Source organism: Neoarius graeffei, chromosome 7, assembly GCF_027579695.1.
Source record: "Neoarius graeffei isolate fNeoGra1 chromosome 7, fNeoGra1.pri, whole genome shotgun sequence".
Classification (NCBI taxonomy): domain Eukaryota; kingdom Metazoa; phylum Chordata; class Actinopteri; order Siluriformes; family Ariidae; genus Neoarius; species Neoarius graeffei.
In genome coordinates, this window is record NC_083575.1 from 19,911,198 (window position 1) to 19,926,739 (window position 15,542).

Consider the following 15,542-nt stretch of genomic DNA (forward strand, 5'->3'; position numbering starts at 1 on the left):
AAGGGTTCACAAACTTTCAAGCACCACTGTTAAGTTGACTAGTATGGATGAAAATAATTTTAGAGAACAAAAATTTGACTTCTAACATGTTGGCATCAATATGTAAACCATGGGAGATAACCAGTTAATCTTTCTACCTATAATGGAGATTTTCAATCACGTTTTGTGCAAACAGTAACTTGAATTGCCACAATGTTTGTGAGCAGCCTGATTTACTTTCAAATATGTGACCCTCCATTACAAACCCAGTCAGAAGTCAGAAGCTGCAAGTCAAATTTTTGAGATAAACGGGGAAACACATTTCAGGGCTTTCCCCGAAGTGCGGATACGTGGCACTCTGCCGCACTGTGCAAGGTCAGTGTTGCACTGTCACTTGCGCACATAAAAAAAAAAAAAAATCAATATTGATATATTGAATTAAAAAAAATTCTAAATTGGACTTCCGGTTTAGGCCATGTTGGAGTAGGATGCGAGTAAGGCGAGCTCTGACCTAACTTGACTACAACATTCCTTTCAATTGACTCCGGTATCACAGAATTTATGTAAAGCGTAGAACTAAATGATGCATCTTTAACCACGAGCATAAAATGAGTGGTAGAAGCAGAAACGCGGCTTCAGTTCCACCAGCAACACGAAATACTCTTGCTAACAAGCTAGCTGTTATGGCCTCCCCTGTCAGCGAACGCCCCTCCAAGGATGGAGGAGGAATTTCCATGAAGCAACCGGTGGAAGAACTATCAAAGCAGCGTGCTAGTCTAAAAGAAGACATCTCCATTCTTATTCAGGAATCTGTTGGCCCTTTACAAGCTTCGATGAACGCCATAAGAGAGACTGTGGATAACTTTCAAAGTCGCTTGTCCGCAACGGAGTCATTAGCAAGGGAGAACTTTGATAAGATTTTCGCAGCCGAGGCATCCATCAAATCTCTGCAAAAACAGAATGCGACACTTCAGGATCGTGTTGAGGACTTAGATAACAGATCTTGTAGAGCTAACCTGAGGATTGTGAACGTTCCCGAAAACAGTGAAGGGGATCAGGACACTGTTACGTTCATGTCGAGCATGCTGATGGAGGTTATGGGCAGTGAGGTTTTTGAAGCGCCGCCAGCTTTGGAAAGATCGCACAGAGTGGGTAAAAAAACCCGACAAGGCTGGTAAATCTCCTCGACCATTTGTGGTGTGCTTTGAACGATTCCAAGAAAAAGAAAGAGTGCTGCGATGGGCGAAACAGCATGAGCTGAAATACAAGAACACTACCGTGAGAATGTATCCGGATTATAGTGCTAACCTGTCCAGGAAGCGGGTGGAATTCAATATCATCAAGCAAGCACTGTACAGCAGAGGAATAAAATTTCAGCTCCTCTATCCTTCCTGCCTGCGAGTTACTTTTGGTGGAAATACGTTCAAATTTCACACACCGGAGGAAGCGAAGACGTTTTATGATCAACAGGTGGTGGCTCAAAGTGAGATGGACTGAAACGAGTTGCTTTGGACTGGCTAGCGGTCTGCTGATAGTGCTAGCTCTCTGCCCTAATAATTAGCCGACTGGACGGTAAGGATCTTCTTCGAAACACAGAAAGACTGACAACGATATTGAGGTGAATCTATATCATGTCCGACTTAATTTGAGAATTTATTCAACAGACTGATTCGTTCGATTTGTATGTTTTTGGAAGAGATACAGGTTATAGTGGTAAATGCTAACTTTGACTAGCGAAGGGCATAGCAGTGCTCTAACTCATGGTTAGAACTCTTTTGATGGATGTAGCTAAAATTGATTAAATGGTACTGGATAATTTGTAAAAAGTTTTTTTTTCTCTCTCTCATCTTAAAAGGTAATTTAATTTCATACAGGTCAGACCTAAGCTCACACATGGGTTAAAGTGTGATTTAGATTAGATTACGTACCTCCGGAGTTGTCAGATTTTAGAAGGAAGCCTGCAGTCTGCCTCCGTTCCTGAGGCAGGCACAGGAGAGTTTGGTGTTGGGTTTAAAGTTGGGGTGGGCTTGTTATTTGATGTAACTGTCCTTACATACCTTTTTCAGAGTAGGGTTTATTTACTGCCTAATGTTTTAGTTTTGTATCATCATTTCGGAGGGTTTATTGAGACATATTCGCTGTCTAACAGGGGGCATGCACGTTTTGCTTTCTTCTCTTTCTCACAATGACTGTCATTACTGGTAATATTGAGACTAGAATAGGAATGTCATCCACCCGATTTATAAGCTGGAATGTAAAGGGTATGAATGGGCCGGTTAAAAGAGCACGGATATTCTCTCACTTGAAAAAATTAAACACAGAAACAGCATTTTTGCAAGAAACACATTTAACTAAGGCAGATCAAGTAAGACTCAAGAAAAATTGGGTTGGACAGACTTTCCATTCTGGTTTTAATACTAAGGCAAGGGGAGCAGCAATAATTATCCATAAGAAGGTTATATTTGTGCCTTCCAAAACCATCTCGGGGGATAGATTAGGGATAAAATTAGCTCATGTTTTAAGTCGTTCAAATTCTGTAAAGCTGCTTTGCGACAATGTTTATTGTTAAAAGCGCTGTACAAATAAACTTGATTTGATTTGATCTCGGACCCACAAGGGCGATTTATAATAGTGTCGGGTTTGCTTTACAGTGCCCCAGTCGTGCTTGTAAGCATACTGTATATGCCCCTAACTGGGATGATGTGGGCTTCATTAAAAAAACTTTTTTTCTTTAATTCCGGATTTAAATTCACACAGGCTGATTTTTGCTGGAGATTTAAACACTGTTGACCCAGCTATAGAGGATTTCGGCCTACATCATTGTTTCAATAGCGACAATATTTATGCCGCCATTTTGACGGTCACAAATATGGCGACTACCGGTAGCGATACACTGTTGATCATGAAGAAGTCTCATTGTCGAGTATTTTATCCGGCCTAGATGACGCGAGTAAGAAGCGATATCACCAGAAAATCAAATGATGCTGGTGTACGTGATCCGTACAGGTTACCAGGCTATCTTTTTCTGGTTTGCAGCGCTGCAGCGCAGGTGATCTTCCTGACCTGCAGTCAGGCATGTGGGAAATACCAGGGAAAAAACATAAAAGAAAAAGGAGCGAGATGCAGAAAACACCTTCACTATCCAGCGACGTAGGGCATTTACAGGGCGAGCAGAGGGAGAGGTATTTGCAAAAATTGAGGTTAGCAGGCTTAGAGAACGACGTTTACCTGCTTCCACCAGGATTGTTCACTGACGTACGGAAGTACACGAAGCCCTCGTCTTTACCTGACTTCGGCCCACATGATCTGTATACCCATGTCGTTAAAAACCAGGCTGGGTAACATGCCTACATCAGCGGGTCGTCCCTGGAGCCGGTGGTCGCCATCTTATTACAGCTAAGGTTTGTTCACATTTTCATTTACTTTCGGTCCTCAGGATAAACAAAATGTTATTAAATGTCATTGAAATAACTTCTTAGTCTGTTGAGACATGGCCCGTTATAAATTTGCTGTTACCAGGCAATGACCAAGAACTGTATTATTAGGGTCGGTGTAGTTGTAACAGTGCACTAGCAGCTAGCTGTTAGCACTAGCTAATGTCAACAACATAGTAGCTGGTATGTTACTGTAGCAATGTTTACGTTCAGTCATTTGGATGACTGTTAAAACCTCTCAGCCTCAAGTTTTTCCTTTACTGTATTTACTAGTTTACTGAGCTAGCGCGCTCGCTCCCAGCCTGCCCGAGCGCACTAGCTCAGTAAACTAGTAAATACAGTAAAGGAAAAACTTGAGGCTGAAAGGTTTTAACAGTCATCCAAATGACTGAACGTAAACATTGCTACAGTAACATACCAGCTACTATGTTGTTGACATTAGCTAGCTTGACCTTCAAAATGGCGGACACCGGGGCGTCACGTGACCTGTGACGTCACGTCGAAATCCTCTATAGACCACTCAAGCCCTAAATCCTTAACACGTTCAAAGATGTCTCATGCCCCTTTTCCACCAAACCAGTTCCAGGGCTGGTTTGGGGCCAGTACTTAGTTTGGAACCGGGGTTTCTGTTTTCGCTGACAAAGAACTGGCTCTGGGGCCAGAAAAACCGGTTCCAGGCTAGCACCAACTCTCTGCTGGGCCAGAGGAAAGAACCGCTTACGTCAGCGGGGAGGCGGAGTTGTTAAGACCAACAACAATAACAAGACTGCGAAAGATCGCCATTTTTAAGCGGCGAGAAGCAGCAGCTGTACAAATGCGAAGTCATCCATTATTATTATTGTTGCTGTTTCTTCAGTGTTGTTTTTGCTTCGATATTCGCGCCAAGGTTTATGCAACTGTAGCGCCGTAACTGACGTATACAGCGACGTAATGACGTATACAACGACGTAACTGACGTATACAGCGACGTAATGACGTGTCTTCTCTTAGCACCGCGAGCAATGGAAAAGCAAACTGGTTCTCAGCTGGCTCGCAAGTTGAACGAGTTGTGAACCAGCACCAGCACTGGCCCCGAACCAGCCTGGAACTGATTTGGTGGAAAAGGGGTATCAGGCTCTGTGTGAATTCATGGATCAGATTGGCTGTGTTGATCCATGGAGGTTCTTATATCCACTCAAAAAGGAATTCTTATTTTTCACATGTTCATCATACATACAGTAGAATAGACTATTCCTTTATTGACAAATCACTCCTCCCTATTGTAAAGAAAGTAGAGTACTCTGCCATTATGGAATCAGATCATGCCCCGGTGGTTCTTGATCTTGCATTCTCCTAAAACTTAACACAGCCCAATTCTTGGAGGCTCAACACTGCTTTATTGGCTGACAAACAGTTTTGTGAATTAATATCTAAGGAAATTGAGGAATTTTTGCTATTTAATAGTTCAGAGTCAGTTTCACCATCTACTTTATGGGAGACCTTGAAAGTTGTTATAAGGGGAAAGATTATTTCTTATTCCTCACCACGAAACAAAGCGAGAAAGCAGAAAGAGCAAGAGCTCATGCAGTCCATAAGAAATATAGACCACAAATATTCTAGTAATCTTGCTCCAAAGACAAAATTGCTCGGAAGACCCAATATGATTTATTATCTGTTGAACAGACTGAGAAGCAATTGTTGTGGTCCAAAGGACACTTCTATAAACATGGAGAAAAGGCAGGTCGCTTATTAGCTTACCAGTTGAAATGCAAATCAGCTTCGCGTTTGATTCCGCAGATTTGCAACGCGTCACAGGTATTAACAACAGACCCAGTGGAATTAAATAATACTCATCTCATCATCTCTAGCTGCTTTATCCTGTTCTACAGGGTCGCAGGCAAGCTGGAGCCTATCCCAGCTGACTATGGGTGAAAGGCGGGGTACACCCTGGACAAGTCGCCAGGTCATCACAGGGCTGACACATAGACACAGACAACCATTCACACTCACATTCACACCTACGCTCAATTTAGAGTCACCAGTTAACCTAACCTGCATGTCTTTGGACTGTGGGGGAAACCGGCGCACCCGGAGGAAACCCACGCGGACACGGGGAGAACATGCAAACTCCGCACAGAAAGGCCCTCGCCGGCCACGGGGCTCGAACCCGGACCTTCTTGCTGTGAGGCAACAGCGCTAACCACTACACCACCGTGCCGCCATTAAATAATACTTTTAGAGAATATTATTTAGACCTTTACACTTCTGCTTTTCCACACGATTCCTTACCCATGATGAATTTTTTAAATAATTTAGAGTTTCCTAAACTAGACAAAGATGTGCAGGATAATCTAGATATTCCCTTGCAACTTCAAGAGATCTTTGATTCTATTAAGAAAATGCCAAGTGGTAAGACCCCAGGTCCAGACGGCTACCCAATAGAATTTTACAAAAAGTTTAGCGCTCAACTTGCTCCCATTCTCCTTGAAATGTTTAATCATTCCCCAAGTCAGTCTAGGCTACCACCGAGTTTAACTGAGGCATCTATTTCGCTTCTTTTGAAACCAGGTAAGGACCCATTTGAGTGTGGGTCATACTGTCCAATTTCACTTTTAAATGCAGATATAAAGATTTTGGCCAAGCTCCTTGCCTCAAACGCTATCGCCCAAAGTGTGACTGCTAAGATTAGTGCGCTTATGGAGGTTAAATTCACCGAACTTCAGGCCACTTTGAACACTCTAACAAGCCGTATAGACGACAACAGTAAGAGACTGAATGAGGCTGAGAACCGTGTCTCAGAAAATGAAGATCGGACGAATTCCCTGGAGACTAAAGTTGCCCTTCTCGAGAAAAAAAGTGCAGGACTTAACTGACCGTGCTGAGGATATTGAAAATCGCAGTCGTAGCGACAACATTCGGATTATTGGACTGAAAGAGGGCACTGAGGGGAGACAGGTGGTGAAATTTTTTGAAAAAGGTGGCTTCCGGACACACTGGGCCTGCAGACTAAACGCGGGACCATTAAGATCGACAGGGCACACAGAGCTCTTGGGGAACGCCAGCCAAACTACAATAGACCGGTAATCATCAAACTCCACAACTACAATGACAAGCAAAGAATTCTCACAGCGGCAAGAGAGAAGGGCGATATTATTTACGAGGGCAGCAATGTCTTTATTCGTCAAGACTTTTCTCAGTCGGTGAGGGAATCAAGACGTCAGTTCAACGACATCTGCGAGGGGCTTCTCAAGATGATGATACGGTTTCAGATGCTCTACCCTGCTACGCTTTCCATCACCGTTCGTGGAAAAGACCACTCTTTCAAGTCACCACGGGAAGCTGAAGAGTTTATAAGTGGGTGTGATTTCCTGACGGCTCCAACTGACGAAACAGTCTGATGTCTTTGATGAGGTATTATCGTTGTTTGGCTGTTTTCTTATAAGGACATGTTATTCCCAAAGGTAATTTAGCAGACCTGGATGGTCAAGTGAGCGTCTATGATTGTTTTAAAGTTGGTCTGTCGCTTAATGGTTTGATTATAATGCACTATAATGACTGTCTGGGCGGGAGGGTTTTTTTTTTCCCCCTTTATTGACAGTACAGTTTGGAATGCTTCTTAATGTTGGACTGGTATTTCTAAGGATTGGAGGCCCACCGTTTTCTTCACGTGTCCCATTTGCTCTCGGATCGTGTGTTGTTTTGGGTGTATTACCCTTCCTCCTGTTTTTTACCTTTGTGTGTGCGTGTGTGAGAAGTTTTTTTTTTTTACCTCATTGTCTCACAGCAATTTTCCAATATTATACATACTCCTTTCGTCATGTTATCACATTTTTTATTGATATGTAGCTATGAGTGATATCAAAATAATCACTCTCAATGTTGTTAAACGTCAGAAACTACTTTCTTTTTTCAAGAAAGAGAAATACCAGTTAGCCTTCATCCAGGAAACCCACCTTTCAGATTTAGAACATTTAAAACTACGGAGGAGTTGGGTTGGCCAGGTATTTTACTCCTCATATAATTCCAAAAGCAGGGGGGTTGCTGTTCTTATTCATCGCTCATTACCCTTCACTTTGGTGAAAAGCATATCTGACAAAGAGGGACGATATGCGCTTCTGTTTGGCTATTTATATGGTGAACTTATTGTTTTAGAATGTGTCTATGCTCCAAATAATTACGAAGCTGCCTTTCTCCCAAAACTTCCTGCTGATGTGGCGTCATTCTCCTCACCATATATGCTCATTGGTGGTGACTTGAATTGTGCGCTTAATTTAGAGTTGGATATGTCTTCCTCTCGCTTTACTTCTACCTTCAAAAGTAATAGCGTGCGTGAATTTCTGAAAGATTTAGATTTATATGATGTTTGGAGAATACTTCACCCCCTTGATAGGGATTACACATCTTTCTCATTCCCTCATCAGGTTCATTCCAGAATCGACTATTTCTTTTCTTCAAGGGAGTTTTTGAACAGAACAATGGATTGCAAGATTGGTACCCAGTCTTTATCAGACCACTCCCCGGTAGTTATAAGCATCTCTCCGCTAGTCTGGCTAACGCAACTTCAAAGCTCTGCGAGCATTGGTCTGGCATAGATATTAAAGTGCCATTCCACCATTGGATGTATTCTTTGGTATAAAATACAATATATTTTATGACAACATGACTAGACAGAGAAATCTTTTAGCTTCAAAATGATATATCAAACATAATTTTTTGACAACGACAAGTATATTAATTTTGCGACCAAAGTCACCTACCCTTTTAATTTCCGCGCGGTAGTGAAACGTGATGTCATCGGCAGGTTCCCCTTCTTGTGTACCACGTGTCGGTCTATTTTTAGACCAGGAAACCCCCAAAGTGAGAGAGTCATTTCTCCTCGTATATGGGGGCCAAATAAATTGCGAAAAATTGAGTTAATCTTTCAGTTAGCTAGATTTATTGGTATTAGCTAGATTTATTGGTATTATTTTTATCACGTTCTATCCGCCATTGCTGATATGTGCCACGTCACGTGGTACACAAGAAGGGGAACCTGCCGATGACATGACGCGTGGAAATTAAAAGGGTAGGTGACTTTGGTCGCAAAATTAATATACTTGTCGTTGTCAAAAAATTATGTTTGATATATCATTTTGAAGCTAAAAGATTTCTCTATCTAGTGATACCATTTATATATGTTGTCAAAATATATTGTATTTTATGCCAAAGAATACATCCAATGGTGGAATGGCACTTTAAGTCCAACCGTTTCCCAAAGCGCGTGGTTGACCCGCCTCCCTGAAATGCCTCAGTTTGCTACTGGTCGAAGCCAGAAAAGGCTGTGACGAAGCTTAAACCAAATCACATCACTCTTTCCTCTGACGTATGTGACGCGACGGAAACTTGGCAACAGCCCCCCGTGTTGCGTCACACTTAGGATGGGCGGGCCCAGGCTAGCTAACTGGTAGATTAAACTCTTACCGAAGCCGGTCGGGAGCAAGGCGAAAACATCCTTCCTTTCAATAAATACCTCCAGGGCTGCTCTTTGCTCCGTTTTCAATGAGAACTTCCCGTTGAATGCTTTCAATACAGCATCTACCGCTGTGTCAAAGGCTTGCCGCTGCTCCATGTTCGTAATGTTTCTAGTGAATGAAGCGCTTCCGGCATAGATTCTGTAAACAATCTATGGCTTCCGGTCGCAGTTCTACTACATCACTGCCTTGAACACGCCTCTACCCAGGGCCATTGGAGATGCTCAAAGTTGATTGGCTCCCGATTTTTCGGGAGCTTGGAAGAGCTGGAGATAGCTTGCCTTGCCAGACTAAGTTCGCAACAGCCCCCCGTGTTGCGTCACACTTAGCCTGGGCCCGCCCATCCTATCTCTCCGCCTTATTAAGCAGCACTGGAGACAATCGCCAATGATAGCATGAGGGGTCTCTACCCCTCATGCTATCATTGGCGATTGTCTCCAGTGCTGCTTAATAGTCAGTGTTTTGTTGATTTCATTACAGCGCAATGCCAGTTTTTTTTGCTGAAAATAAAACCCCTGACGTTAGCCCTTCCACTTTATGGGAAGCTGCAAAAGCCACTATACGCGGTGCCATTATATCTTATACCTCAGCACAGAAAAAGGAGGCTTTAAAGAGACAATTAGAACTAGAAAAGGCTTTGAGAGACATTGAAACTCAATTTAAGCGCTCACCAAATAAACACCTGTTGAAACAATTGGAGGCAGCTCATTCGGCACTTAATCAAATATTAACACAAAAGGCTGAAGCCCAAATATTTTTTGCTAAACATAGACTGTTTGAATCAGGCAACAAGCCAGGCCGTTTGCTTGCCCGTCTGGCTCGTGGAAGGGTGGAGTCTAATATTATTTCCTTCCCTCCTAGATAAACATGGAACTAGACATTTCAAGTCAACTGAAGTAAACAAGCTCATGAAATCATTTTATGAGGAGCTTTACAGCTCAGACTACACTGCGTCTTTGGAAGCCAGGTGAAAATTTTTTGATAAGATAAACTTCCCATCTCTATCAGAGGATCAAAAAAAGATATTATGTAGGCCTATTACTGAGGAGGAAGTGTCAGATACTATCAAAACACTACAAAGTGGGAAGGCACCTGACCCAGATGGCTTTGGCCCAGATTTTTATAAAACCTTTCGGAAAGTATTAGTGGGCCCCCTTACAGACATGTATGTTGACAGTTTTGAGAAGGGTTGCCTTCCTCCAACTCTAAACCTTGCACGCATCTCTGTTCTTCTGAAGAAGGGCAAGCCCCCCGACATATGCGGTTCTTACAGACCCATTAGCCTCATACCAGTAGATAGCTCTTGGCAAAGCGCCTTGAGAACCTGCTTCCAATTCTTATAAACCCAGACCAAACAGGTTTTATACATGGCCGCTACTCTTCCAGCAATGTTAGGAGACTTTTAAATATTGTGCATTCATCATTTCAAAATAAACAGAAAACACTAGCTTTATCCCTTGACGCCGACAAGGCCTTCGACAGAGTCGAATGGCCTTATTTGTTTGACATTATGGAAAGATATGGCCTTGGTGGAAACTTTTTAAAATGGACCCAAATTATATATCATGCGCCCCGAGCTGTTGTCACAACTAATGGTCGCTACTCCGAACCCTTTCCAGTGGCCAGAGGCGTCCGCCAGGGATGCCCCCTTAGCCCTCTTCTCTTCGCCTTGGCCCTAGAACCACTGGCAGAGGTAATACGGTTACACGCTGCAATAAGAGGAGTCTATTTGGGAAATAAGGAACACAAAATTGCTTTATATGCAGATGATATCCTTTTGTTTGTTTCATCCCTGGCGTTATCTATTCCCGCAATTATGAATACTTTTAATGAATTCAGTTTTGTGTCGGGGTATAAAATTAACTTTAATAAATCTGAAGCTATGCCACTGGGCTGCGTAGGTAAATCTGATGTCCCAAACAATTTTCCTTTTACATGATCAGGCTCCGGTTTTACATATCTAGGAGTTAGAATCTCACCAACTCTGTTGGATCTTTGGAAGCTTAACTTTGCCCCTACTCTTGCTGCTGTTAAAAAAGACCTTGAGCGTTGGCATAACCTTCCTATATCATTGTTTGGTCAAATTAGTCTCATTAAAATGAATGTACTCCCCTGGCTGCTTTATCCTTTACAGATGCTCCCCCTGTACTTAACAAAAAAAAACCAACAGGGATTTAGAGAAGGCAGTTTCTAAGTTTATTTGGCATGGGAAAAAACCTAGGTTAAAACTTAAGGTACTTCAACTTTCTACAGATATGGGTGGGCGTGCTTTGCCCAATTTAATTTTTTTATAACTGGGCCTGTCATGCTCGCCACCTTTGGTCCTGGTTACATGCCCTTATGGATGGGGAATCTTGTGTTGATTCCTGGGCTTGCCATCCATTCATTCCATGGAGTCTGGTTACGTGTAATGCAAGTAACATTAACCCTGATGTCAAACACAATCCATTAATTTATAATAGCATTAGAGTCTGGCGCGATATCTCAAAATACGTTGGGGTAAATGGATCCAAATCTTTACTGGCACCTATCACTCAAAATCCTGACTTCCCAGCAGGTAGTAGTTCTTCTGTCTTCACCGCATGGCGAGATAAAGGAATCATTCTCCTTGGTCATTTGTTTAAAGATAATATTCTTATGTCCTTTCAGCAATTACAGGATACCTTTGCTATCCCCAAGTCCAATTTCTTTGGCTACTTACAAATAAGACATTTTATTTCTTCTCTACCTAACCTCCCCCCTCCCACTTCTCACTCTCATAATCTAGAAACTTTCCTTTTGAATCGTAAAAATGTCAAACAGTTTATTTCAGCTTTTTATTCCCTATTGCTTTCCTGTAACATATGTGGTAGATCACAGAATCCAGGGACACATGTCGGCCCGGGGGCATTTTGAGTTATTGACAGATTCAGAAAGTACAGTTTCTAAGCTTTCCAATGATGCCTTCCATGTGGAGATCTGACAATATTTGAAGAATGTGTGGCCTTTTGAAAGTGTATACCTCTTAAAACAGAAAAGGGAGAAAATTGCCCTCAAAGTTTTCCTTCTCAGCTACTCTGGGTGCAGGCCTGGGCGGGCACATAATGCTCATTTGCATGACATTAAGGAAAGCCCTACCCCCTACGAGCTAGCACGATGCTACTTTCACGTAAACAAAGATCACCACGTCAATTTTCCTTCCATGCAAAGTATGCCCAACACAATTATGAAGTACAAAAATAAGTCCTAAAGTATACTTTAACGTTTTGTGGTTGAAAAATTACTCACACCGTAAGAAAGAAAGATAGCACGATGATAACACAACTAACACAATGCTAGTTTCATGTAACCAAACCACAACACACTCCGTTACATGCAAAAATAACCACACAACCTTAGATTAATAAACTTACCCCATCAGAAACAGAAACGTCGCCTTGCACACACCAATGCTTCCGAGGGAATATGTAGTCTTAGAACACTTCCTTTTGGTTGTGTTTTTTTTGCTAGAAATGGTTATCTCCAATGTAACTACCGTGCGTCTGTTTGCTTCGCGGTGTTTCAGTTCCTCTGCGCTCTGTTTAGCTTGCTCCATATTCATTCAATAGTGAAATTACATGCCTGTATGCAGCTTAAGTAGCCACGAGCTCAGCTCGTATCATACAGCTGATTGGCGAAAAAAAAAACCAAAAGACTTAAATCGTCACATGAATGGCCCATATGGTCATTTACCCACACCCCCCAGCAGGCTACAGTCCTGACAAAAATGAGACAGTTTGCAACAAAAAATGTATGCTTTTCCAACAAAACAATCTATTATCTGAAATACTAATTTGATTACATTCTTCAAGATCTCAACTTGCACATTATGGAAAAAAACAAAAATCACAAATTTCGAAAAAAAAATGCTTCTTTTGCGATTATCTTGGATTCGTTTCGGCCGACATGTGTCCGTGGATTCCATGACTTGTCACATATATGAACTACCTAACATCTCTCGTAAATGGGAGGGTGACTTAGGGACCGAATTTATTGAGGATGATTGGAGGGAGGCGATTGTTTCCATCAGGGTAGCGTCTGCCTGTAATAGGCTAAGGGAAACTCAGTATAAAATACTGCATAGGTTACACATCACTCCGGTCATATTACACAAAACGGATCGCTCAATTTCTCCTCTCTGCATCAAGTGCAAGTCTGAAAGAGGGACATATTTTCACTATTTTTGGGACTATAAGTATACATCAAGATTCTGGACTCTGGTGGCCAAAATAATTAGTGAAATAATTGAATTTGAGGTAAAAAAAAAAAGGACCCTAGGGTCTTTCTGGTTGGGCTACCTTCTAAGGTGCTACAGCTCCCGGCAACAAGCTACACACTGCTTGAGAAGCTCCTCCTATCTGCACGTAAGTGCATATTGCTGAACTGGACTAAAGAACGCCCACCTACAGTCACACTATGGTACAAGGAAATCTTCAATAATCTCCCACATGAAAGATTGATGGCTATGGCCAAGGGGAAAGGAGATACGTTTCGTAAAATCTGGTCCCCCTTTATAACTTATCTACCACAAGATCTAAGTTCCCTTCTCCTGAGAGGGGAGCTGAGTGAGTTTTGGTCACAGACTAGGTCTAGATCGCCCTCATAATTCCAACTTACCCTAGATGCCCGACTTACTGTTTTTTTGTGTGTGAGATAACATTGTCCTCCTGTGTTGTTGTTGCTGTGGACACACTTTTTTTTAATTTATCATTCATGTATTTATTTTGAAATTGTATGTTTTCCTTTTTACTTCTTTATGCATTTTGTATTTTCTTTTTTGTGTTCTTGATGCTGTCTAGAGGGTGGGGGAGGGGATTGTTTTGTAAGTTGTTGTACAATTTTGTGAAAAAATCAATAAAATGTTAAAAAAAAAAAAAAAAAAAAAGATATCTCCAGATGTTGAGGACAGGTGTAACCGTTGTAATTCCACCCCAGCTGATATGACTCATATGTTTTGGGCATGTCCTAGGTTAGGAGAGTTTTGGTCATTCATTTTTAAAACCTTGAATGATGCATTTGAGGTTGACGTGCAACCAATTGCTGAAATGGCTATTTTTGGGGGTTTTATTAGTGAGCTCCTAATGCCTATGAATAAGAAAAACGCTTTTGCCTCCCTTCTAGCACGGCGAAGAATAGTGATGGAGTGGAAATCCTCTGAACCACCTAAAGTATCTCTCTGGCTTAGTGACTTAATGCTATTTTTGAAATTAGAAAAAATAAAATACTTCACCAGAGGATCTGTTAAAACATTTCATAAAATATGGGATCCACTTCTATTTTATTTTGAAAGGCTCAATTCTCTGCCTTCAGATGACGAATAGTATTATGCTTTAATTGCAAATAAGCAGATTGTGTATAGCCCTCCTTCCAATACCCCCTCCCTCCTTCAGTATTTATTTATGTACTTTTTTTTTTTTTGGAGTGTGTGTTTGTCTGGTTTTTTTTTTTGGCAGTATGCAGGTGGGTGTTGTGGGAAGTTCTTTACTGTTGTTACAACAAGACATTGTATCTATCCAGTTTTATATCTGTATTATCTTTCTTGAATAAAAAATAATTGGGAAAAAAAATCTAAATTGAACAATGCAGAGTAGTTTCCGCACCTAAATATCTCCTATTCTCATCTCCTCCCCCCCACCGAAACCCCACTCCAAATTTTCCTAAAGCCTAGGTCACAACCGGACGTACGATTTTTTGACCGTGCGATTTTTAGCGTTTCCCAAATCGCTGCGTTTTTTTTGTTCATGGAGAAAGACGCACGTTGGCCGTAAGTTTGTCTTGCAACCTGAAAAAAACGTAAGCGCCCGTAGAGTTTGTTTGACATGACAAAGAACCTCTGCGGCCAGTCTACGGCCCGAAAATCAGCACGTCACACACGCGCCCTCTGTGCGTTTCACGCGCGCCCTCCGTGCGTTTTTTGCACGTAGACCGGCCGTAGGAGCACGTACGGCCAGTTGTGACCGAGGCTTAAGGTGAATTTGTTGCCAAAATAAAAATCACAGAAATCCCAAAATGTCAAAAAGCACAACTCCTTTAGTCACTTAGCATAGCTGTCAGGTTTTGTGAGAAAAAAAAAAATTCCTAACAGTTTTTGAGTTATGCTCCAGAAACTAAAACGTTTACAGACGGACAGAGCGATAGCTATATCCCCTCGCATTATATGCCGGGGAGATCATTATGTCCAAGTGATGAAACATTTTATATATGTTTGAGTATCATGAACATTAGTGGCCTTACTCAAAGTGCAGCTTTATCTGACTCTCTTCGGCAAATTTGTTGATGCCATGAATGAATAAAGTACGTTTCACCTGTGAAAGGAAGAAAAAGCATTTAAAATGTTCCTCTTTCAGCGAGAACAAAATAAGTTACAAATTTGATTTGGAGTACGCTCTTGGTGTAAAAGACCAAGATATTCCAGTAGTGCTGCAGCCCGCTCACCAAATCGTCTTCCTTGTAGTGCATCTTGGAGGTGTGTCGCCTCATGCTGTAGACGGTCAGTAACAGGTAAAAGAATGCAAAGATAGTGTGCAGCCATAGCAGGTTATTCCTGTATTAATATAAAGGAGACAGAACTCGTACATTAATTGACATCAAAGACTCCTCATACGCACAAATAATTCATACG

General features: G+C 41.8%; 1 protein-coding gene across 1 annotated transcript in view; it reads right to left on the bottom strand.

Moving 5' to 3' along the window:
- The window catches only part of tmem63ba (transmembrane protein 63Ba), a 163,752-nt gene that overhangs the window by 40,188 nt on the left and 108,022 nt on the right, over positions 1-15,542 (bottom strand). Inside the window, exons 9-10 of the mRNA XM_060925387.1 lie at positions 15,356-15,464; positions 15,155-15,225 (exon numbers count right to left, since the gene is read on the bottom strand). Coding sequence (XP_060781370.1) covers positions 15,155-15,225; positions 15,356-15,464 — 180 coding nt within the window. The remainder of the gene's footprint in view (positions 1-15,154; positions 15,226-15,355; positions 15,465-15,542) is intronic.